The sequence below is a fragment of the Protopterus annectens genome, chromosome 5.part0 (assembly GCF_019279795.1).
Source record: "Protopterus annectens isolate FY-2018-M chromosome 5.part0, PAN1.0, whole genome shotgun sequence".
NCBI classification, from domain to species: Eukaryota; Metazoa; Chordata; order Ceratodontiformes; family Protopteridae; genus Protopterus; species Protopterus annectens.
The window spans coordinates 824,187,771-824,213,139 of record NC_056735.1 but is presented as its reverse complement, the minus strand read 5'-3'; the positions used below and the strand labels follow the sequence as shown (position 1 = coordinate 824,213,139).

The window sequence follows — 25,369 nt, the reverse complement described above, 5'->3', positions numbered from 1 at the left end:
GGAATTTCACCTTTCTACACAACAATGACCCCAAGCATACATCAAAATCAACAAAAGAATGGCTTCACCAGAAGAAAATTACAGTTTTGGAATGGCCCAGTCAGAACCCAGACTTAAATCCAATAGGAAATCTGTGGGTTGACCTGAAGACGGCTGTGCACAAGAGATCCCCTCGCAATCTGACAGATTTGGAGTGCTTTTGCAAGGAAGAGTGGGCAAATACTATCACGTCAAGATGTGCCATGCTGACAAACTCCTACCAAAAAAGACTGAATGCTGTAATTAAATCAAAAGGTGCCTGAACAAAGTATTAGTTTAAGGGTGTGCACACACAACTAAATATTAGTTTAAGGGTGTGCACACTTATGCAACCAGCGTATTGTACTTTTTTTATTTTTTCCCCCAAAAGATTTGTTTTTCAATTGAATTGTAGAGGTTATAGGTCACATTAAAGGTGGGAAAAGTTCTGAAATTATTTATTGTGGTCTAATTTTTTTATATCATAAACACCTTGCATTTTAACAGGGGTGTATCCACTTTTTATATCCACTGTAGCAGAAAAAGCAATTTGGATGGTACATAGAGGCCAAGACAGGGTAACTGGGGGATTTGTGTGTAGGGGAGCAGTAAGCTGGGTGCACCATGGAGAGCATCACCAATGGCATCACTTCACCTAAGGCAGCCCTGCTCATCACCCTCACACCCCTGTTGGCTTACTTTCCAAACTGCACCCCCCTAATTCTGCAAATTCCTAGATCTGCAACTGTAATGTGACATAATGGTCAAGTGTAGAATGGAAAGACAGCAAAGCAATGATTTGTAAGGCATGGTGGTCTACTGGTTTACTGATGTGTGGATAAGGTGGAAATGCCAAAAACCCTGGCACAGGAAATCTAATGGGATATAATGAGAATGAAAGCTATGCGAGTTGCAAGGGCAGTGTTCCCTTGTTCAGAAAGATGTGCAGATAGTATGGGAGTTATAGAACAGACTGCAACATTTTGTGGAGGAAGAATTAGGGTAGTAGGAGTGATGAGGATGAAAAACAGTTCACAGCATTATGTGGTGTAAGAGAAATATGCTTGAACTCTCAGACTTTTGAGGATGCTGGATGGAAGCACCTTTTAAAAGTGAGCATCACATTATGGGAAACTTGTTAGAAAGGGAACAAATTACACACATTAGGAAAAAACATACGCATTAGAGCTATGGAGTTTATAAAATAAATGGAAGAGATGAGACTGATATTTAATTTACTGTTTCTGGCTCTATATATATATATATATATATATATATATATATATATATATATATATATATATAGGATCATAGAAGATTACTAGGCAATTGACCCAGAGGTCATTTCAAGCCTAACCATTTCATCCCAATGTAATGCCATAGAAATGCTGGTTACTACCCAAGATTGCATTTAGTAATGACTGCCCATGTCCAGGAAGGTTGTGGGTGCTATTGCCGGTAAGAATTTACAGTGCCCCATCCACTCATCCAGGTTCCTTCTGAACAGTATATGAACAGGTAACCTATTTCAAAGACGTAGCAGTCGCTGGGAGATAAATCTGTCCTTCCAGCATGTCCTATTAAAGTCACAGGCCATATTTAGATCCCTGGAATGGGTGACCCTAGTCCCATTTGATTTACGGATATGCAGCAAGTTCATTAGGTTTGGGTCTGAGATTGCTCTGTAAGCCAGGCACAAGTCTCCTCTAAGAAGTCTATATGATACAGAGTAAAGTGACAGCGACTTTAGTCAGTCTGTGTATGGCATGTCCTGAAGTCCCTTGATCTTCTTTGTTAGAAACCTAAGCAGTCTCTCCAATTCCTACATGTGCTTTGTGCGGTACATGACAGGGAGTGGTATTCAATTATGGGTTGATTAGTGCCGAGTATACAAGGGTTATAACCTGTTTTGCTATCTTCTTTGTTAGAAACCTTTGCAGTCTGTCCAATTCCTACAGGTGCTTTGTCCGGTACATGACAGAGAGTTGTATTCAATTATGGGCTGGATTAGTGCCGAGTATACAAGGGTTATAACCTGTTTTGCTCTCGAGGTGATGCCTTTATTAATCAAGTGTGTTACGTAGAAAGCCTTCCTTACTACAATAGACATATGGTGTTCAAAGTTAAGATCACAGTCAGCTTGTGAACCCAAGTCCCTTACCACCTCATGGGTACTTAGGGCATTGTTGTTGATTTGATAGTGTGAGGGGACATTGTTTGTGCCGAAGAGAATGGTGATGCATTTCTTTGCATTCAGTTTGAGACTGTGACTAACACACCAGAGGCTGGTCTGCAGAAGGCCCTCCTGGAGTATAAAGACGTCATTTAGGGATTCAATAATTGCAGCCAATTTGCTGTTGTCTGCAGACTTGGTCAGCTACAACCCCTTAGTTTTGACATGAACTTCTGAAAAGTATATAACACACAGTAGGGGGCCCAACACTGACCCCTGTGGGACCTCGCTGGTAAAAAGTCTGCTGGTTGATGTGGTGCCACCCAGTTTAGTAGTGTGTGTCTGGTTTGTGAGCCAGTTAGCAACCCATCTTATAATTTTATCTGTATATAGATACAGACACACATGGATTTATTTTTCAAGTTTTAGGTTTAAAGAAACAATCGCTTTAAGAAATTAGAACTTTGCAATTGTAATGTAGATTTTATGAATACATACTCTGGACAGAGAACTGTATGAGAACAGTGACAGCACCCAGTTAAGAAGAATAGAGTAACAACAGGAATGGTGGCAACTGCTCATTGATCAGACATGCATGGTTTCAAATGTTAGATTTCTTTTTTAAACATATGTAGGTTTGTTTTTGTTAACCTTGGTTGGAACATTACAGTAAACAAAGGCAAATTAAAAAAATGGTTAAATCTCATAAGACAAACAGAAGCACTTAGCGGACATTACTAATGATGATTTCCAATGTTTTGAAGCAAGTTTAAAAGGTGTGACTTACTGTAACAAAAGCTTTCGTCAGAAAAGCAGGGCTGCAACCAACTTGTTCTTGACTCTTTCTGTAGATAATCAATCAGTGATAGCCATACAGTAGCACATATTCCATGGTTAGATGGTGAAATGGCACTACTAAATTACTGGGAAGCGAGATTATTGGCAGTGTACAAAAAGCAGGATTTGCAATATATGGGACTCGAGCATTAGGTAACCTTGTCCAAAATGAGTTGTACTGTTTCCTCCAGAATATACATTTTTCTCATCAACTGACTGTTTAGGGGACTAGTGAATAAAGTGTCCTTAGTTACAAACATAATAATCATACAATTTTGACAGTAGTAGTGAAAAGCTCTATTTTGTTTAATTGACATTTATATATAAATGTCAATTCATACTTTATTTAGAAGCATATCTGCTGTTTTTCAATTTGAAAGTTCAGAGTTCCTTTAAAAAGTTACTATTTCAAACTCTGATGCTCTTCTATTCAGCTTTCTCATCTTTGTTTATAATTCAAATAAGACAGGTTTTCTCACATAAAAACTGTATACAATGGAATGCTTCCACTTCTTTCCAGTAAAAGAGTATATGGGAGCCTATTTAGCCAGTTTCTGAAAGCTCACATAGCTGATGAACAGAACCACAGCTCAGCTAGCTCTTACTGCCTACTGCAATTCTCCAATCTGGCCCCCTCAACTCCAAGTCATACAGCAAAATAAAAAGTGTCTTTTCCTTTAATCTGTTTCTGCAAGGCAAGTCCATTCCCCACTTCTGCCCTTCAGTTATAGAGGTCTGTTCCCCCACTCTAAAGGAAATTAATTCAGATAACGAATGCAGAAACTGCAACTGATTGACATCTCCCAATCGTGTCCCATAACACCTTGTATCTGCGGTCCTTCACTCCTCCCTAGCTATACTTCTGCTGCATACATAGTGTTTTTCAGAACTTATATTTTTATTTTCTTATAATTTTATTTCGGTACTATGGTGTAAATATTTATCAATTTCCTTTCACATTTTTATACCCCAATTGTTAGATTATTTTCTGTGTTTTACATATAAATTTTTTTTAAAAGTGGTTTGCTAATTCATGCATGGCTGTTTCTGTTAATTATACTGCATTTAGTCCAGTTAGCTTCTTGTGTAGGCTTTCAGATGTTGTCTCTCTAAAATTTCCTTTTTTTCTTTTGGGAACCCTGAATTTGCTGGTTTATCATTTGCTGTGGTGAAGCTTGCAGTGTACTGAATAACTAAAGTCCTTGGATTGTCAATTTTAAAGTGGGATACATACTGCTCATTTTTTTAATTACATATTGAACAGGTTCTGTGTTATACAGCATCACTAGTTTCCTGTTTGAAGCTAGCAGCCTTTGGCAATTAGATTTCTTCATCTGCTTCGTATACTTCTCATGGACAGTCTGAGACCTTACAAAAGGCATTAGATGCATATGGAAAATAATGCACTTAAGAGGAAAACAGATCTTTAGACCTTGAGAAGATACCTTTTGTGATCAAGGAGCCTTAATCCTCACCACTAACACCAGTGAGGGGCATCCACACTGGGAGGGGTAACAAGTACACACACAGTAAAGTATAATTTCCCTTACGAGCACACAGAGACAACAGTCAATCTGGGTCTAGCTTCTCCCTTTCTCTCCAGATCCCCAATAAGACTCCCCACTGGCATAGCTATAGGGTACAGATTTCAGCCGAGTAGGCAAGCCAAAACCTCCAGTGCCCTCTCTGTCCAACCAGTGCTTCATGTCCCTGCCCAAGTAGCTGACAAACACACACTTTGATATTTGGTTTATATAGGTTCATAGGTTCATAGGTTCATACTAGGCTATCTGCCCTAGGGCATTTATAAGCCTAGCCAGAGTGTGTGTGGCTTTCACCACCCCTTAGGATGAGAATACTATACCCATTAATTTGCTGTGCCTCTGTCCAGCAGTGATACAGAGATGATTCCCGGGGTAAACCAACGATCTCCCATCCACTCGTCAAGATTTCTCTTGAACAGAGTCAGTGAGGGGCTCTGCCTCACATGGACTGGGATTCTGTTCCATAGTGTAAGGAGTCTCTGGGTGATGAATCTGTCCCTCCAGCACGTCCTATTTATATCCGTGTTGAGGTTTAAGTCTCTTGCTCTCGTGGCTCTGGTGGATTTGGATTTTTGAGGTGGAGCATGTCCATTAATTCGGGTTGGACACGCCCTTGTATGTCAGGCACAGATCACCTCCGTGCAGGCGGTATGCGACTGAATACAGCTGCAGTTCCTTCAGTCGGGCCTCGCACGACATCTGTTTGAGCCTTTATCCTTTTGGTGAGGAACTTTTGGGGTCTTTCCAACTGCTGCAGGTGTCGGGTAAGGTACATTCGAATGGGGCGTTGTACTCAATCATTGGTCTGATAAGTGAAGAGTACAGGGGTACAATGACCTCTCCTGATCTGGATGTGAATCCCTTCATGATCAGGTGGGCAATGTAGAAGGTCTTCCTAACCACTTTGGCAATGTGAGTGTCAAAGAGAGGTTACTGTCAACTTGGGTCCCCAGGTCCCTGATAACTTCTTCCGTGTTTAATGGATTACCACCTATGTGGTAATTAGGGGTTACCTTGTTTTTCCCAAAGGGTATGACTATACATTTTTGGCATTTAGCTTAAGGCCATGGCTCTGGCACCAGTTATCCATTTCTATGAGACCTTTCTGGAGGATGTCTGTGTCTGATGGAGTGTCAATTATGGTGCCCAGTTTGCAGTCATCTGCAAATTTTGTCAACCACAATCCCCTATGTTTGCCTGCACTTCAGAAAAATAAATGCCGAACAAGAGGGGCCAGGACTGAGCCCTGTGGGACACCGCTCGTGACCGGCTTAGAGTCTGACATGGCACCAGCAACTCTAACCCTGTGTGTTCTGTCCTTGAGCCAGTTTGCAACCCATCTTGTGACATATGGGTTTACATCTAAGCTGGTGAGCTTTTCTATGATGCCCGAGTGGGGTATTGTGTCGAACGCTTTTGCTAGGTCAAGGTAGGCTGTGTGAACTGCCTTACCCTCATCAATGGCCTTAGTGACTGTTTTGAAAAAGTCGACCAAGTTCAAGAGGCAGGATCTGCCCTTGACAAAGCCAAATTGGGTAGGATCCAGTGTCTGTAGGTCCCCAATGTCTTTATTTATGAGTTCCATTATGATCCTCTCCATAGCTTTGCAGACAAGGCTCGTCAAGCTTATGGGGCGGTAATTTCCAGGGTCCGTAGAAGCACTGCCTTTGTGGAGTGGGACCACAGTTGCCGTACGCCATTCTTTGGGTACGTATCCTGTAGTAAGGCTAAGATTAAACAGCAGCCTTATATACAAACACACAGACACTGCTGGGGAAGGCTGCCACAGGTACAGGTACCGTATAACCAAATACATGCAAGTACTCCAGAGCTTAAATTATCTCTGCACAAAACAGCCACATTTGAAAGGTTTAAAAATATTTAATAATAAATAGTAAAAACACAAGACAAATCTTCTCAATTCAACACAGTGGTAGTCAAAATAACACTGTAGAATACTCTGACAAATACAGAAAACAGCTATTCTAAATCAGACTAAATTTTTGCATCATGCCCATAAGATGCGTGAATGGAGACAGATCTGTACTTTCAGCAGCAATAAGGACAACACACAATGGTCAAAAGGATTTATACAGTGTTTATCATATCCAGCAATAAAGATGTGTTCCAAGTTCCAATGTCCCTGAGGTTGCAGTTGAAGTATAAGGCATACAGTCACATACTCCCAACATCAAAATTTAAAATATTGAGCACAACTGCTCAAAAATCAAATAATCTAAAAATAGAAAAATACAGTGCAAACTATTTTTTTCAGGGGGGCAAGCCCCCCTGGCCCTTATATATTTCAACTCAGATCGCACTCCACTGGGGAAAGAACAAATTCTCATAGCTGGCAATGTGTGATAAGTGGATGACGTGCCCGTGCTCTTTCTTTCTGAGCAAAGACAGTTTTGATCACAGTAAGTACTCTGTGGCTTATACTAGCATGCCCCCTAAAGATCCCCACAAAGCTGAATGATCCCCTAGCAATCTTGTCAATGTTTTCAAGTAATTCAGAGGCTAGTTGTAGCTTATCAAACTGAAGTGGTCTCTACAAAATATTTCATACCACACTTTTTCCTCAATGCCCCTTTGTCTTTCTCTCCTTTGGAAAGAACAAGCAAATTAAATAAATTTCATATCATGCATTGTGCATTCACCTTAGTGTGACTCACCAACACTGGTTCAGTAATCAAAGAGCCCCAATCCTTACCACAGGCAACAGTGATGGACGTGCACACTGGAAGAATGACAAATACACACACAGTAAAGTGCAATTTCCCTTAAGAACACACAGAGATCACAGTCAGTCTGGGGCTGGTTTCTCCCTCATTCTCGAGATGCCCAATAAAACTCCCCAATGGCACAGCTATAGAGTTAAGATCTCAGCTGAGTGCCAAGCTAAGACCTCCAGCACTCTCTCTGCCCAACCAGTGCTTCGTGTACCTGCTCAAGTGGCTGACACTCACACACTTTGAGATTTGATATGTACACAAACACACACCTGGGGAAAGGCTGGCACAGGTTTACTGCCTATGCTCCTTTCTGCCCAGACTATAAGTACTTTAAGTACCTTAGCAAAGGGTGTCCAATCTTACTGTGTAATGTTACTATTAATCCAAATGGAAGTTTGACCAACAGACCAAGGCTATTAGGAGTGGTCTGTACAGTGCCACCAAATAGACATACAAGTACTCTAAGAGCTTAAATATCTCTAAACAGACCAGCCACAATTGAAAGGTTTAAATATATTTAATAATTAATAAAGGAATAAGACAATACTCAGTAAGCAATCGGTTACATCAGAGTTCAAAATCAAAGGAAATATTTAAAAAATCACAGGGCCGTCTCAAATAAATAAAGAAAACATCTAAGCTGTATTTTACTATATTCCTATCTGAATCTAAAAGAGTTAATATGCTCTAAAAACTTACTTACAGCAAGGCAAGTGCACAGGTGAGTGGATGTTTCCAGCTGATGTTGTTAGGTCAAAGAGAGTTCTTAAATTAATATCTCAAATACTGCTGCTGGGATACTTGCAGCATGGCATCACTTTTTGTCACCTCACTTCAGTTCCGAGGCTAAATCCCCATTGTCCGAACGCCCCAGCACTGGCCCAGTAATCATGGAGCCTCAATCCTCACCACTAGCACTAGGGAGGGAAATGCACATAGGAAGGATGACAAATATACACACAGTAAAGTACAATTTCCCTTAAGAGCACACAGAGATCACAGTCAGTCTAGGGCTGGTTTCTCCCTCTTTCTCCAGATCCCCAATAAGACTCTCCACTGGCACAGCTAGAAGGTTCAGATCTTAGCTACGTGGTTAAGCCAAAACCTCCAGCACCCTGTCTGTCCAACCAGTGCTTCGTGTCCCTGTCCAAGTAGCTCACACACACACACACACACACACACACACTTTGAGATTGTACCAGCTGCCACCAACCACTTTTATCAGCTACTATCAGGTCCTTTCCAAAGGGTGAGCAATTCTACTGTGTAATGTTACTATTATCCAAACGATAAGTGTGTCCAAGACTTTTAAGGATATTTAGGAGTGGCCTACACAGTATTATCACATACATATGCAAATATTCTAAGAGCTTAAATATCTTCAAACAAACCAGCCACAATTAAAAGGTTTAAATATATTTAATAATAAATAATAAAAGAACAAGACAATACGCAGTAACTCAATGCAGTGACAACATAGTTCAGAATCACAGGAAATATTTTAAAACAACATTGCAGGATAGTCTCACATAAATACAGAAAACATTTAAACTAATTTTACTAAGTCCCTATCTATCTCTAAGAGAAATCACTGTAATTTAAGTCTTACTTACAGAGCAAAGCAAATGCAGATGGGAAGTGCTGAAGATTGGTGTTTCAGGTCCAAATACAAGATACAAAATGCCCAGACTCACTCTCTGAGATAGTTCTTACATTACTATCAAACATTTCTGCTGGGTTATCTCAGATTGCATCATTCTTTGTCACCTCGGCCTTCAGTTTCCAGGCTAACAGAAACTTAAATTTAGCACCGCTGTGTCAAAAATACTTATCTCTCAGAAGTTGGCCTGGAACTGGAAGTCAAAAAGCAGTTAAACACTTTTACATTTAAAACCTGTAATTATTTCTGTTTCCAGACAACATAAATAACTCATAGCTGCAGACATTCTGTCTTCTAGCTGAGATAAACACCATTGTAAAACTCTTTGCTTTCCTTGAGGGTTTCCAAGTTAACGCTGTATGCTCTAGACTTTATCAACAAAACATACATTTGCATAGGCATATAGTTTATATACATTTTTGCTCATTTCCAGCAGGGTACACTGTGGTTACATTCTTGAATCTCAGTACAGAACATACACATACTTGTGCACCAGTAGTTTAATATACATATAACATATAGTTTTCTTACATTTGTAAGACAAGCATACAAATCATATTACTATTCACAAACAGCATAGAATTGTTTACAAAATTCCAGCTAGCTGGTCTGGCAGCCTTCACAATGACATCACAAGGGAAATGCACATTTAGTGTGTAAGAGAAAAAATGTAGCTCATTTAATGAGAAATAAACTAATGAGATGTAATTTAACTGTTAAATTTACCATATGATAACTAAGCCAGTGTTCATGGGGGGAAAAACAGAGTCAAATATACTGTTTACTTGTTCTTTCATAGACAACTGACAGCAAATAGAGTAGTAGCTTGAATTGCTTAGATGAGCTGCTGCCTACGTAGTCTAGCCCACCAGCAACATGTAAATAGTGAAAACATAGCTGTAAAACATTATCATTGCACCACAGTAAAATTGCTGGCATAAGCTCTGTTTTACTGGAATGATGCCTCTCAAATAACTGTGAAGTTGATGCAATGAGAGCTTCAATGTAGTACAAATAAAATGATTAACTAAATAATAGCTGTGTTGCTTGATGTTTTATAGCTGTATTACTCTAAGTAAACTATGGTGTCTAATGATAAATCCAGATGGTTGTCAGGAAAATCCTACTAACAAAACTGACTACAATGCAGGAAACCTGCTACCACACACAAACATGTCTCACACTCCCAACACAGTGATGTGGGTGATCTCTCATCAATGGGAATTCATCCAGCACTGGATTCCCACTTATTATCATGCTATGATAATAAGCCTGACTCTGCCATCATGCCCGATGACTGCAATTTCTTTATACGTCACAGTTACTGCTGATGGCATTGTGGCACAGGATGGACACTTCTGTATGCAGATATTCTCTACTATACTGTGTTGTGCTCTGTGGCAACACAGTACTGGACTGCAGGTGCTAGGCTAATTTGGGGTGGGGTCACAACTAAACTGGGTACCACAGCAAAGTGTATAACATTCTGTACTATGTGCTCCTATGTATAATTCATAGACACATGCAGACTTCTGTACACCATCATTAGGGACCACTCTTCATATATATGAATCATGATCCAAAACAATAGCGTACTGAGGACTTGTATACCACTGCATATTTATGCCTGTGAACACCAGGATCAGAACTTCACAATTCCATTTCTTCTTACTCTTTTGATTTTATTTATAATGACCCTTTCTGCAGACATCCATACCATACAACCATACAGCGTCAGGTTACTTTCCATTAGGCAAAGCATCTTCCATTCTGAACATATGTCTCTTAACGATGTCAGCACATCTGGAAAATTCTAAATATTATCTGTGTTACTCTGAAATCCTGCTGCCCTGTCTGTTTAATGCAGCACTTTTCTAAGTCCATGGACAAATATTACTGATGTTAAGGTCTATTGTGATAATGATCAGTGTTTTCCCTCAAGTCTTTAACTTCACTGTAGTAACTCTCAGTATTTTCTCTCAAGTTTTTCATTTCATATAAGTAGTCTATATTTTAGCATCTAGTCTGATATTTTTGCACATGCTTCCCTTGCGGTTGGTGAACTTGACATCTGAATCAGAAGAGACATAACTGAAAAGACAGGCCATTTCTTGTAGCTTGGTTTGCTGATGGAGTTTCAGAATATTTCAAGTAACATGCTATTTGATTGCCTATAGCCTGATCTGTTCACATCACATGCTCCCCCCCCACTCTTCTGATGAAGGGGGAACTCCAGCCTTTGCAAGAAAACTCATATACTTAGCTTTTAAAACATGACTGTCTCTCTGCTTTATACAGTTTCAACTTCAGCATGCATACATTTCGTAAAGTGATGGATTACTCATTAGTGGGATACATAAACAAATCTACACATTATCTAAAATGTTTTCTGTGCATTGCAAATACACGTACAGATTTGAAAGGTCTACAACACATTGGCAGATAAATCAGGCCCAACAAGCTACAAAGCTCTGTCCTGTTCCAGCATACCATTGCATAACCACTGTGGCCTGATGTGACATGCAAACAGAGAAAATTACAGCTATGGCAATCCACTCATTTCTCTGTCATTATACAGACAACCCAACAATCCAAGTCAGACAAAGAGATGAGCAAGAACAACTGATGGAAATCCGACTTGGGAAAATCAACCACAATGACTGTAGTTATAAAACCAAAATAATACATTCAGATGCCACACACAGCTCGGTGTACAAAAATAGAAGAGCATGTCAAATGTCAAATTTTCTTTCTTAATTACACATCAAACTAAATGCACTGCAGCAGTGACATCTTTGCAGCTGTATTTTCTTCCTCTGAATGGTTATATAACTAAACATAACTTTGAGTTACACAGCTGCAAAATAATGCATGTGTTATGTGTACCCTTCCTTAATAACATCCATTTTACTGCATGAACTGACAAATTAATGTAATTTCTCCATTACACTCATCTCAAAACTGTACAGTTAGTTTAATGACTGCCGTAAATTTTTACTAGCACTCCAACATAATTTATCCCAGGGAAACACATCGTAAAGAATTCAGTACATCAGCCACTCCTGATTTAAAACCCTGACAAAAATCCCCCAAATGGCATAACATGTCTATTTTAACTTGTGTGAGATAACAAGGGAAATCACAGTGATACAAGCAACACATTATTTCTCCCTTCATCAAACTCACCACACTACTAAGTTCTAAACTGATCAGAATGATATTATATCTGTCTTACTGCAGAAATGTATATTCTGTGGCAACAAATGCTAAACTTGTAACAGCAATGTGGTACCGTCAATAGCTAAACGTCAGTAAATCCCCTGGACAATACGACTAACAAAGGAGTTTCACTGTATCCTGCCACAGCATGATTGTATAATTAAATTGTATAGAATTGCCTTACTTGTACAAATCCGGCTGAGGCTGCTCACATTCTATGGTAGCATGTACAGTATCGATTTCTTCTTCACTGCGAAATGCTTTGGTGTCCTGCACAGCATAATAGGTCTAAGGGGAAAAAAAAAAGAAATTAAATAAAAAGCCTGCTGAATAAAATTACATATTTTAAATAATTACAGGTTAATCAATAACTTTTTAAAACTGCAGTCATGCACTATTTATAGGCAACAACTTTCAAACGCAAAACGTCACAATTCTCTGCTTATAGCAATATATATCCCAGAAATTAGACATGCAGTTTGACCACAGTCACAACAAACTACTAAAACGCATTTATAAAACTCAACAACATTTAATAAACTAAGCATTAGATCAACTGATGATATGTGACAGAATCAGTAGACAATGGTCCATGAGCCTCTGTTGATGGCAGCTGTTTTGATGGCTCGCTGATGAGTCCTGAGAAAATCGATAATCCAATCACAAACTCACCAGTTGTTGCAGAAATATAGAAACATTTTGTGGGAGAGGCAGCTAATTGTGTTCTATTCATACAATAGAAAGCTGTCATGCTTAGAAAAGGGTTAAGTAGCTGGGCAAGTCTTGAAGAAAAGTTAAAGCTGAGAACTCTGCATATATCCAGAATGGTGAACCAAGCAAAAATGCTATAAAGCTAATATGTGTAGAGGAGTGCAGAAGACAACCTTTGTAATCTCTCTCTCCAATGAAAAATCAGTCCCACAAATACTATCTTCCAGCCACTCAGCTGACTTGACAACAAATACCCATTAACCAGGCAAGAGAGGCAACAGTAAACCAAAAATTAAATGATTGTGAAAGCTTCACTAACATTTTTGGAAATTCAGGTCTTATTTCTAAAACGAAAGAATACAGCTTTAAAGAGGGTTCATCAGAAAGGGAAGTTTAATGTTTTAATGATACAATCAATGCAGGCAGGCAGGCATTTGCAGCAAGTCAGGAAAGGCACTGCAGTAACTTGTCAGGTGGGTAAAGAGACAGCTGCAGCCAGCTGCAGCCTCAGTGCAGCATATCATTAAAACACAAGAAAAGCAGTGCACATGCAAACTCCACTTGGAATTCCTGTACAAAGGAAGGAGACTACAATAAAGATTAGATTTTGGGGATGATGACTTGCATTTACTTTTAGCAAGTTCCAGGGAGTCTAGCATTATTGAAAATTTGCTACTCATAGCTTCACTGTGATCAACATTTTGGAATGGGTGCAGTCTCAGAAATAAAGCCTTCTTTTACTTTACAAGGTTTTTCACTGTTCTTGTTATGGAGTTGCTACTAATTATTATTGTTGTTATTATTATTATTATTATTATTATTATTATTAAAAGGTACAAAGAACAGACTGAAGTTTGGTCTTTAGTTTTACATCTCTTTCTCACTCTCTCATGAATTCCTGAAAATTCATCTGTATTAGTTAACGAAGACTCCTCAGCTAAATGACCTCAGGCATAGCTCTCCACTGTATTTCATTATGGAGAATATTCCTCATTCTGAGTTTTAAAAAAATTCCACATTGCCCACGGTTCCATATTAAAAGGGGCTGCCACACATTCATAGTCAGAGATATGTGGGTCACCAATTACCCCTGTTTATGAAATTGACCACTGTATGTTCCATGACTTACGGACAATGCTTGTGAGTAATTAATGACAGCTGCCAGGGTCAGCGGTGGAGCCACTCTTGTGGAATGGCACCATGATGACCATTCTCCAGAGATCAGGTACAAACCCTGTGGACAAAATATAGTTGAAGAGTTTTAAAGGGGTTCAGCAGTGTCGTAGCTTGTACTTACCAGTGAACAGCCTTGTATACTGTCAGGCCCAAGGAGCTATTGTATTTGGTTTTGGTTATAGCTTCTGGGATCTGTTCCACGGTGATTTTGGGGAAGAGGTAGGGAGTTAGCAATTCAAGGGAATGACCATAGGTGTAGGAGGGAGGGGTAAACTGATAATGAGTTTGTTGTTTTGGACACTGGCAATGGGTTTAGGATTAGAACCAGTAGTGCTGTTTGACTGCAGCTCAATGTAGTGTTTGTGAGTTACTTTGAATATTTCTAATGCAGTTAAAAGTCATTATGTTTATTCATAATGTAAGTGGCTACATCTAATTCATATCCTGCCTTAGTCTTACTAATGGTATGCTTGAGTATTTGTTGGCCTGCCAAAGTACCTTCTTACAGTAGGTGACAGGGAATGTTTTGTATGAAGCAAGTAGTTTTTTTCCCCTCTTATTATACAGTTTGCTTGTTTGGGAGTCCCACCACAGGGGTTAATTTTTGACTTTCCCATTATATTTGTACTTAATGGGGATGGGGTTCTCTATACATCAGCTTACATGGTATATGTAAAAGCCTTAAAGACTAGGTCAGTGCTGGAATGGTGATTTGCATTTCTTCATGCCTTCAGACAATGACATTAGGCTGGCTTTGGAGTAATCTCTAAATATGGTAGAACTGATGGACAGGATGGTACTAGATTTAATGGAGACTACGACAGCCTGGTGGTCAGATTTGATAACAGAAGGAATCAGATTAGTGTGAATGGAGGTAGAGGGAACATGTGTAAGGACAAGGTCGAGTATGTTGCCACCTCCGGTGAGAATATCCATTGCAGTCTGTCCTGACATGGGTATTCGCTGTCACCATCGTTCAATATACCAAAGGGCTAGAATCTGGCGTCGGTGGTGGCTCGAGGCTGACATCAGTATGTGCCAGATGGAAACATAACATTTTACAAAACTGTACTAACAAAACTGTACTATGTTCTTCTGCCACCATTGCAGTCCTGACAGTAGAATCCCAGCATCCCAGGAAAACAGGGAGGATGGCCAACTAAATTAAATTAGGAGCTGCTATGCCTAAGTAGAATAGAAGCAAGTGGCAAGCCAGCCCTAGACCTAGAATAAGGTAAATGAATATATGCTATATGTATGTACTACAGAACTCCAGTAAGCTGCCTCCAAATGTCCTAGCAGCTACCCCTCAAAATCCTGAAAAAATCAGAAATGGTTCTACTGCCAGGGGCCTGTAATTCAGAGACCCTCGAGTAGAAAGTACAGCCCACAAAAAAGCAGTCTTCAAGACAACAACTTTAAGATCCCAGGTGTGGTGGGGAGCTCGAGGTCTTTATATTCCTTGCCCTCTAAGAAACTGTTTAACCAATGGGCGACAGTCAAATGCAAATACAATACAAGTTAGGCAATTTTAACATCAAAACCGTGTGAGCTGCACTCCAAAAAAAAAATCTCTTCATTTATCAGCATAAACTTTCCAAGTAGTAGGACACCCGCCAAAAACATTCTCTCCAGGCTGTCAGGTAAATTGTGCACCCTGATATTGAGAAAATGATGATTGTCCTCCTGAGTAAGTGAGGAAACTGTGGTAATGGCCAAGGTGTCCCATGAATTAAACTCCTTATCCTGACTTTCAACAATAAGAAGAGAAAGGAGGAAGGAAAAGAGGAAAAGCTGGTTTCTTCTCCAGCTGAAGGATAAAGGATAATATTTCTATTTTTTTCGGATAAATACTTTTGTGCAAAAACTTTGGCAGTTTGTAAGTCAGAGTCAGAGGCGAACAGATCTATGTCTGAGTTCCCCAGCCCCAACCCAGCAACTGCAAACACCCCTGATGATCATCTTCATTCGAGATCCACAATCTGTCTGCTCAGAGAACATGCTAAAAAATTTTTTGCTCCTGGCAGAAACTATTACTCGAAGAGTGATGTGCAGTTTAAAGCAGTTTCCCATACTAGCATTGCTTTGATGTACACATGACTGTGTGTGTTGTCTGTTTGATCAACACCAGTCCCTGATGAAGTAGGGCTCTGAATGCTTCCAAAGCAAATTGAACTGCCAGCATCTCTTTCATGTTGATATGTAAAATACCATTACTTCCTCATATGCAGTTTGGCATTGGAAGCACTAGAATACAAAGATGCATAGATGCCATGAACCCTAAGGCTTGAAGGACTGTCCAGCCAGTCAGCCTGGACAAGCTGTTGAAATATTGATGAAAGATGTCTTTGTTTGTCCAGGGTAAGAAATGCCATCTGGGTTGCTGTATTCAGTCAGTCTCACACCCAGAAAACACATCTCTTGTGGGGTACTAGACTGGACTTTATAGAATACCCTATTTTAATCTGTCATTTCATTACACAGTGAAGATGTTGAAAGTTGTGCTTTGCTTGAGCCAGAACAGAAACAAGTCGTCAGATAAGATATGATTTTTGAATTCCTTGTCTGAAAAAAAAGCAATTACTGGAGCCAGGACTTTAATCAGGAACTTCCTGGAACTGGGCCCGATAGGAATGTGAAGAGATAGCCCTGTGAGATCCAGAGTTACCATAGCAACTGCTGCAACGTTAACATCTTGAACTTTGGAATTTCCAAAGGTGTTAGAATGGACAAATCCAGAATTGGTCTCAAGACCTGCTAGACTGATAAATCTGAGAAGGGAAAAGACCACCCTTAGTAGGCCAATTCCTACTGAACAAATACTTCAGATAAAGCATTCAACTTTACATTTCATTTGCCCAAAATAATTTTTGACAACAATTAAAGCACTCATAGCTAAAGTGGGAAGGGTATACAACTTCTTACCACCTATCCAGAGCCTCTAGCATCCATGTCCAAAGGAACTGTGGTGTCTGCAGCCCTAGGACTCTTGTTGTATAAATAGTGAGCTTTGAGGGTACCCTGCAGTATCTCTCTCTTTTAGCAGGGGCAGGAGGCAAAGAGTGCATGGCAAGGTTGGTCAGAAAAAAAAAAAATTCAGGAGGGGACGGGAGGGAGGAGAATCCTCAGCCTCTGAATCAGAGTAGGGAGAACAACTCAGCCCAAAACAAGGAATACAGAGAAAATGGTAATCCCTATGATCTGTTTCCCACAAGAAAAACAGTTATTAACTTTTTTTTTTCTGACACACGATAATATAGGGGCAAGAAAGACAAAAGTCCGTGGACTACTTGAAATAGAATTACTACTCTATAACTTTTTACGCAGAAAGAATGGCCAAAACAAAACTCATCAGTAAGGAAATAAATTCAGTCTTCATTTTTAGAAAAAAAAAATAAGAGCATCCAGGGATTAATGTTCAAAGCTGAAAAAAGTTCCCAAACAAATGAGAAGACAAATGTCTGACAGAATACATGAATTCCATCTAGGAATAATGAAGTGCAAAGAAAATACAAGAGACATGATGGCCTAGCCAAGAATGTCAACTCAAACAGAACATGTACAGAAAGGTGCAATCTGTGATGCATACTAACAATCCAAAGAAAGCTTAGCATGCCCCGTACTAGCTACCTGCAGGAGAAAGGCATACATAGATTTGCTCTAATTTAAGAAGCCAAACATCTTACCTGTGTGACTGTCTATTCCAGGTTTCCTGAAGTAATCAGACTAACAGACAGAAGTGCCAGTGTGATTAGTGCATTAAAGGCTATAATATCAAGACAGGTATACCTGATGTTGGTATGTCTGATGGCTGTTGGTAACACAAACCTCAATAATTCAGATGATTTGTGCTCTACTGGGAATTCAGACATATGACATCCAAGCAAAACTATTAGCAATCAAAGGAGCAAGTGGAAAAAAACTATGTAAACCACAAAAAAATGTAGCTAGAGCAGTAGCAAAAATGATGAGAATGTCATCCTGCATTTTCAGAATACAAGAATATGCCATTGCAACAGTTTAGTCTTTCAGTCCCTCGCAGCTCAGCTGTTAAGTGCAGAAGGCTGAAAAGCAAATTACTTTTTTGAACTGCATTACTGATGGCAGAAAATGAACAAATATTAAAGCAAATGCTAAAGAGAAATTGATGCATACAGAAAGACTATGACAGAAACTGCAGAAGACGATCAGATGTGAAGGCTGGAGACACAGTACATATACAAATCCCACAGGGGATGTTTGTAACATGAAAGAAAAGTAGTTGGCAAAGTAGATGACCTAATATGCCATGTTGTCTGTGGAGACTGAAAGCTGGCTAGAAGGAATCACAGACAGCTGTTTAGAACAAATACTCTAAATTCCCCAAAGTCAGTGCATTAGTAAGAAAACACTTGGATTGTCACAAAAGCCAGTCATGACAATAGAAAATACAGACATGATAAGAGTTTCAGACAGATATAGTGGTTCCAGAAGTCATGTCTCCAAGTAAAACTGATGCATCAAGACCTGTCCCAAAAGAATGATCAGCTGGGCAGAAATGTTCCATAAATAATTCTGCTGAAGATTCTTGATGTGGGAGATCAGTGATAGAACCAGAAAATGGTATTTAAAATATTTATTTTTAATATGTTAAGCTTTTACTTTGATGTAAATCACTTACGCCATGACTTAAGGTTAGCTTTAAATCAATATAACATAATATCTGCAACCATACATACTGTAATTACTTTACACGTTTTATTGTTAAAAAAGTGGATATCGTACAAGCATTAATCTAATGCAGTGCTTAAGGGGATTTGTGTGCCATGTTGTACACTGTACTTCTAGGGAGTTCCAATTTAAATACATGTTCAGCGAGGCTAGACCACACAGCCAGTGTCTGTACAATTATTCATCCTGACCTAAGTCTGCAACATACACACTGCCACTCCCAAGTACAGATGGCAGTCTAGTGGTTATCATCTGCTTGCTAGATACAATGATCTCTTTAATGGGTTAAAGGAAAGGAAAAATTAGCCCATATTCTTATGCTCACACACCTTATGGGGGTAGAAGAGTAAACAAACATAATAATTTCTGTGGAAGATACAAAGGCATCTGATTTCAGTATCCAAAAAGACATCTAGAGGTGAGCAAGCCAAGTGACAACTCAGAAACATTTTTACAGATAACAAGTATTGAACTGGAGAGACAGGCCCAGTTTTGTTGAAGACTAAATGAAGATACATACACATGTAAAAATGTAAAAGTGACTTGGGTATGGGAAATACCCCAGAGAACTTTAGTCAGAAACTTGCATGTATTTATTAGATAATGATGCATTAAATTACAATTAATGCTATATAAAATGAGGTAGCCTGCAAACAGCAAACCATGATGCTAGCTCCTTATTCAGAGTTTTGGAAAGTTGTAAGAAAAGGCTTACCTGAACAACATGCTGTTGTAGAGTTCATGAGGCCATTCAGGGTCTTTTTGTGGGGCTTATCTAGGGGAAATGCCTGCAGTGCAGAGCAGGCATCAATCTGGACTTGAGTAAGGCTTCTTGCCAATGAATATCTAAAGACAACCTATTTGCTAGAAAAAGATGTAAAAAATTGTTTATATGTAAAACAAACATGCTATTTTGTTTATTAGAACTGAAAATAAGGTGAACTGTCATTTTGATTTTCCTTGCGGATTTAAAAAAACAAACTTATTTTCATGCATTAATCAGAGAGCTGGTGTATTCGGATGAACTGGTTCTTGTGATGTTGTTCATCCTCTTTTGACTGTTGAGGCAGTGACCTTCAAGGCACTCACAAATCCAGCCCTACTGGAGCTGCTACACATCCACGAGTCACCTGATCTAGAGTCACCTGATCTAAAGATCTAAACTTAGTCAGCAACTCAAACAAAACATGCTGGTGAAGCAGATATGTGCCTCAGAGATTGCTACTTCTTTGCAACAGGCTTCCTATTCACATTATGCAGAGCCCTTCCCTGGTCCTCTTCAAATGTAGTTTGGATCAGTGGATGGGAAATCATAAATTCATCCTGGTTAGTGCTTCTGTTCCCCCTTTTGGACAGGGGTAATCTGTAAGAAAAACAATGGCTAGGCACAAATCCATGCAATAGGGGCCAATAAGCTATTAGCCTTGTAATCTCCTATGAACTTATGGTAAAGAAGCTGCTATAGTATACATCCATATATATATATATATATATATACATATATAAAATATGTTCTTTTAAAAAAAATATGCACTTAGTTGAAAGCTCAACTTTATAATTAAAGGACCACTACTGGAAAAAAATTAAAATAAACACTTTTTTTTTATCTTTTCTTGAATGTCTACACATTGCTAACCTGCATTCATCAGAAAGTAGCAGTCAATAGTAATGTTTTTGTGTTAGTAACTTTCTGCAGGCAGACATCCTTATGCTTGCTTTCCTCTAAAGCTAAATCTTCCCCATAGTGCAACATTTGTTGAGATTAATGCCCATGGCTGGACTGTCACATCTCAGTTCCATTCACCTAGAATGGGAGAACAGAGAAGGAGTGCTAATTTTGAGAAGCCTCTGTACTAGTACCACTTATTGTTTTGCAGTGCCTCTTACAAATATTTTTCCTACTGACGTGTTACCTACTCTATGAAGAAAGCATCCAGAAATATCAACTCGTTGCTGAGATAATATACTTTTTTGGGAGATACTGCTTTTCTTCTTCTTTCAGCTTTTCCCGGTTAGGGGTCGCCACAGCGGATCACCTGCCCGCTCATGATTGGCAGTGGAGTTTTACAGTGTCGAGTTGCCAGCCCGGCGCCCAACCTTCCACAGAAGGCACACACACACACACACACACACACACACACACACACACACACACACACACACACACACACACACACACACACACACACACTCATGCCTAGGGCCAATTTTAGAGTGTCCAATCCACCTACAGCATGTCTTTGGAATGTGGGAGGAAACCGGAGCACCCGGAGGAAACACACACAACCACAGGAAGGACATGCAGACTCTGCACAGAAGGCACCCCAGCCAAGAATCGAATCGGAAAACCTCTTGCTGTGAGGCGGCAATGCTAACCGCTGTACCACCGTGGCCGCCCTCTGGGAGAAACAGCTTTTGTGTGCTTCATTTCCTTCTGAAGTTACTCCTCCCATTTCCCCTCCCTTAGTAAATCACATTATCACATTTCCTGCCCTGCAAGGTTTCATTAATTAGTCACCTATGCATAACAGACATCAGACAGCACTGTCTGTGTGGTGTTTCAGTAAAAGTGTTCCCTCGTGTCTCTTCTTATGCATTGTCATCTAAATAGCACTTTCACACACGATCATAGATGACAGGAAGTTACTAGGCTATTGACCCTGAGGCCATTATAAGCCTAGCCAAGGGATTAGCCTGTGTTTAGACAAGTCAGCACCCGATGCTCCTGTCCAGCAGGGCCACAGGTGGAATCCTAGGGGTGTATTTTCTGTTTCCCATCCAGTTATCCAGGTTGCGGTTCAAAAGGGATACTGAGGTACTCTGCTTGATGTGGAGAGGGAGTCTACTCCATAGATGGGAGAGTCTCTGGGGCAGATTTGTCCTGCCAATAAGTCCTATTAATGTCACAGACCAGGATGAGGTCACGCATGTGGGTTACTCGAGTGCAGCTTGAATTGCGGATATGCAGCAGTCCCATCAAGGCGGGGTCTGAGATTTCTTTGTATGCCAGACAGAGGTCACCTCTGAGGAGTCTGTAAGAAACTAAGTAGAGTGACAAGACTTTCAGCCTATGTATGGTAGATGTTTGAGGCCCTGGATTCTCTTGGTGAGGGGACCTCTGTGGTCTCTGCAGCTGCTGCATGTGCTTTGCGAGGTACATGCCAAAAGGGGTGTTGTACTCAATAATGTGCCTTATAAGGGAAGAATATAGGGATGTTATGACCTCCTTGTTCCTCAGTGAGATACCCTTATTTATGAGGTGAGTCATGTAGAAAGCTTTCCATTCAACAAAAGCAACATGGTGCCCAAATCCCTCGCAACTGATCGTTATTAATGTGATAATTTGTGGAGACATCACTCTCCCCAAAGGGGATGATGATACATTTTTTGGTATTTAGCTTTGAGGACGAGTTTCTGGCACCAGTCATTTGTTTGAGTGCGACCCTCCTCCTTGAGGATGTCCACATCACTAGCGGAAATGATGATAGCGCCCAGGTTGCAGTCATCTGCAATCTTGGTCAGCCATAGCCCATTTATTTTGGCCTGCACCTCAGAAAAGTAAATAATGTTATGAAATGCTTTTATTAATCCTTACCATGTAGGAGCATAAGTATTCCAGAAACTATGTTATGCTCTGTTTATTATTATTCATTTTGGCAGCTCACAACTGTTTATATATCTGCAAGGAAATGCTCTTATAATAATGCAGTTGTCAATCTTGTTTACCTCTCAGATAGCCACTGACGTTACCTTCCACTTATCCTTATTGTTGCTTTAATATACACAGTCAGTTAAATTTCCATTGCACATTTTCTGATGTTACTCAATGTATTTCTCTGTACGCACAATATATTGCATACTATTACTGCCCATAGCAATGTGCACACTTTTCTGTATGAGCTAATGTCAATATTACTTTCCAGTCTACACTGCTAAGATCCTTTTCTATTCACTGTTACCCAAGAAGTTTGACAGTTCCTTGAGAAATAAAAAATAAGTGACTCTCATAAACTTTGTGTTTTATACCATCATTATTTTTAAGCAATCTGCAGATGACCTAGCAAAAGTTTCAGTGGATCTTGTTGCAATTCTATTAATTTTTTTTCTCAATGAATTATGATTATTCCAAAGTACTCATAATTCTCCCACTCAGAGCTGCTCACATTTTCAGATTCTGGTTAGTTACTATTTGTAAGTCAGACATAGACCAATTCAGTTGTCAAGTTGTAACCACAAACACCTGTAGCAGTAAAAACATACTGCTAAAATCAGCTGGCAAACATATAGCCATCAGGTAGGTATCCCCAGTGCCTGTGATCCACACTTCTTTGTTCTTTTCTGTTACAACAATTACTGCATGCAAGCACACACACACACAAACACACACACACACACACACACACACACACACACACACACACACACACACACACACACACAGCATAATGCACCACCTCAAATTAGCCATTGTGCATCTCTGTACAATCACAAATGCAATATTCATGGTCTAAACCAAAGACCTCAGATCATGGCAGCACACCAGCCCAATGCACCATTAACCTTGCAAATTAATAACAGCAGCACCCACACATGTATAAGACATAAGTACACACACATACGCTCCACATGCTGTATACAACTTTGATACACTACCCTTGTGCGTAAATGCACATTCTGCAGCATACACTGCATTCCCACAGCCCTTTCCCACATACACCACCACAATCCCCATATCATAAAGGTGTATTGATATGTATTCTAGAGAGTGAAATACTATTTGTATGATATGGGGATGTTACAGCATGACAACATGACATTATCAAACAAGTGATAACTTATCTTCATTATGTGTAGTCTAACCAAACAGATTTATCCATTACATTTGTTATATACTCAACATACCCACAGGGAGTCAGACATACACACATAGTGGCAGGTAACCACAGGCCTTTGCCCACCTCCCCGCAAAAGCAATGCTTCAACTGCTAAAGGGGACCACAGTTGTGTCAAGCCTGCTGCACTGACATCATAAGCTCCTCCACCATGGTAGGTGTCATTCAATCTCTGCTCCATAACTGTGTGTTACACTATCCAAAGTAAAAACACACAGACTCACACACATGCATACATACATAAACGTTATACTGGTGGGCCATGGATATCTCCAAAACACAATGATACAACAGATATGGGGGACTACAACTGCTGAGGATCGCCGCTTAGAGCATCCAACAGTTGCTGCAGCAAGCCCACTGCAGTGATGCCAGAAGCTTTCACAACAAGTAATGTATTCCTGCTGTTCTTCATCAATCTCCGTTTTACCACACACATAATATACCAGTGAACCATGGTGCTTTGCCTACCTCTCCCCAAAGCAACAGTGCAACAGCTCTGGGAGACCACAGTTGCTAAGGATATCAGTTCAGGGCACCTAAAGGTTGCTGTAGCAAGCCCACTGTACTGACACCCGAAGATTGCCCAACAGGGCAGGTGTCAGCCCCACTCTGCTCCATTGTTCAGTGTTACTCCAATTCACAATAAATGCACACAGACACATACACACACACACACACACACACACACACACACACAATGTGGTAGTGGACTATAGCATTTTTTCAACCTACCACAAAATGATGAAACAACCACTTTGGCTTAACACAGCTGGCGATGATCTTAGCTCAGGAAACTCCTCTATCATTTCATCAAGCACAGGGTACGCACACCAGAATCTCTAACACAACGTAGGCAGCATGTGTACATGCAGCTCTGATTCACACTTCCCCATTACATTGTCCCACAAAATACATATGTACAACACACTCAATATAATATTGGACTGTCAGTCTTCACTGAACTCTCTACAAATTTCTACAACAGCTACAGCGACACCAACTGTTGCTGACCTCAACTCACAATAGCCCACCATTGTTGCAGCAAACCCATTGTGCTGTCACCATACTCTACAGTGCCAGGCCAAGTGTCAGCTCAGCTCTGTACTATTGTTCTCTGAAGCACCACACACACACACACACACACACACACACACACACACACACACACACACACACACACACACACACACACACACACACACACACACACACACCTTCATGTGGACATAAATCTGTGCTTGAATGTCTGACAGACATCTACCCAAGATTCAAGTACATGTTGCAATAAATTTACTGAAATTGGGTCATCATGACCTAAGACACCATGCAGGTGTCAGTTCAACTTTCTTCTGCTCTCCATTACACTACTGGTTAACATGCATTCCTCTCCACATACTTTTGGAGTATGTATATTAATATGTATGCATATTATAAATATATTAGTATTTACACAAGTAATATTGTATAGAGGTGCGATAAGCATCCTCACTTGCAACTTCACAGTGTGGTTTGGAAGCTGCACAGTTATAGAAAGGAAGGCGCTACAAAGAGTGGTAAGGGTTGCAGAGAAGGTAACAGGTTCCAGTCTTACATCGATACATCTTTATTCTGCAAGAAGCATCTGAAAGGCCACCAAAATACCACAGGACAAAACACATCCTGTGCATGGACTGTTTAAGTATCTTACATCA

The 25,369-nt window shown here is 40.0% G+C and overlaps 1 protein-coding gene across 6 annotated transcripts in view; it reads right to left on the bottom strand.

The window, feature by feature from the left end:
- Nucleotides 1-25,369, bottom strand: part of ATP11A (ATPase phospholipid transporting 11A) — a 1,534,794-nt gene that overhangs the window by 646,904 nt on the left and 862,521 nt on the right. For all 6 annotated transcript variants that reach the window (XM_044072636.1, XM_044072632.1, XM_044072633.1 and 3 more), the window contains exon 7: nucleotides 12,371-12,474. In XM_044072636.1, the coding sequence (XP_043928571.1) occupies nucleotides 12,371-12,474 (104 nt within the window). The remainder of the gene's footprint in view (nucleotides 1-12,370; nucleotides 12,475-25,369) is intronic.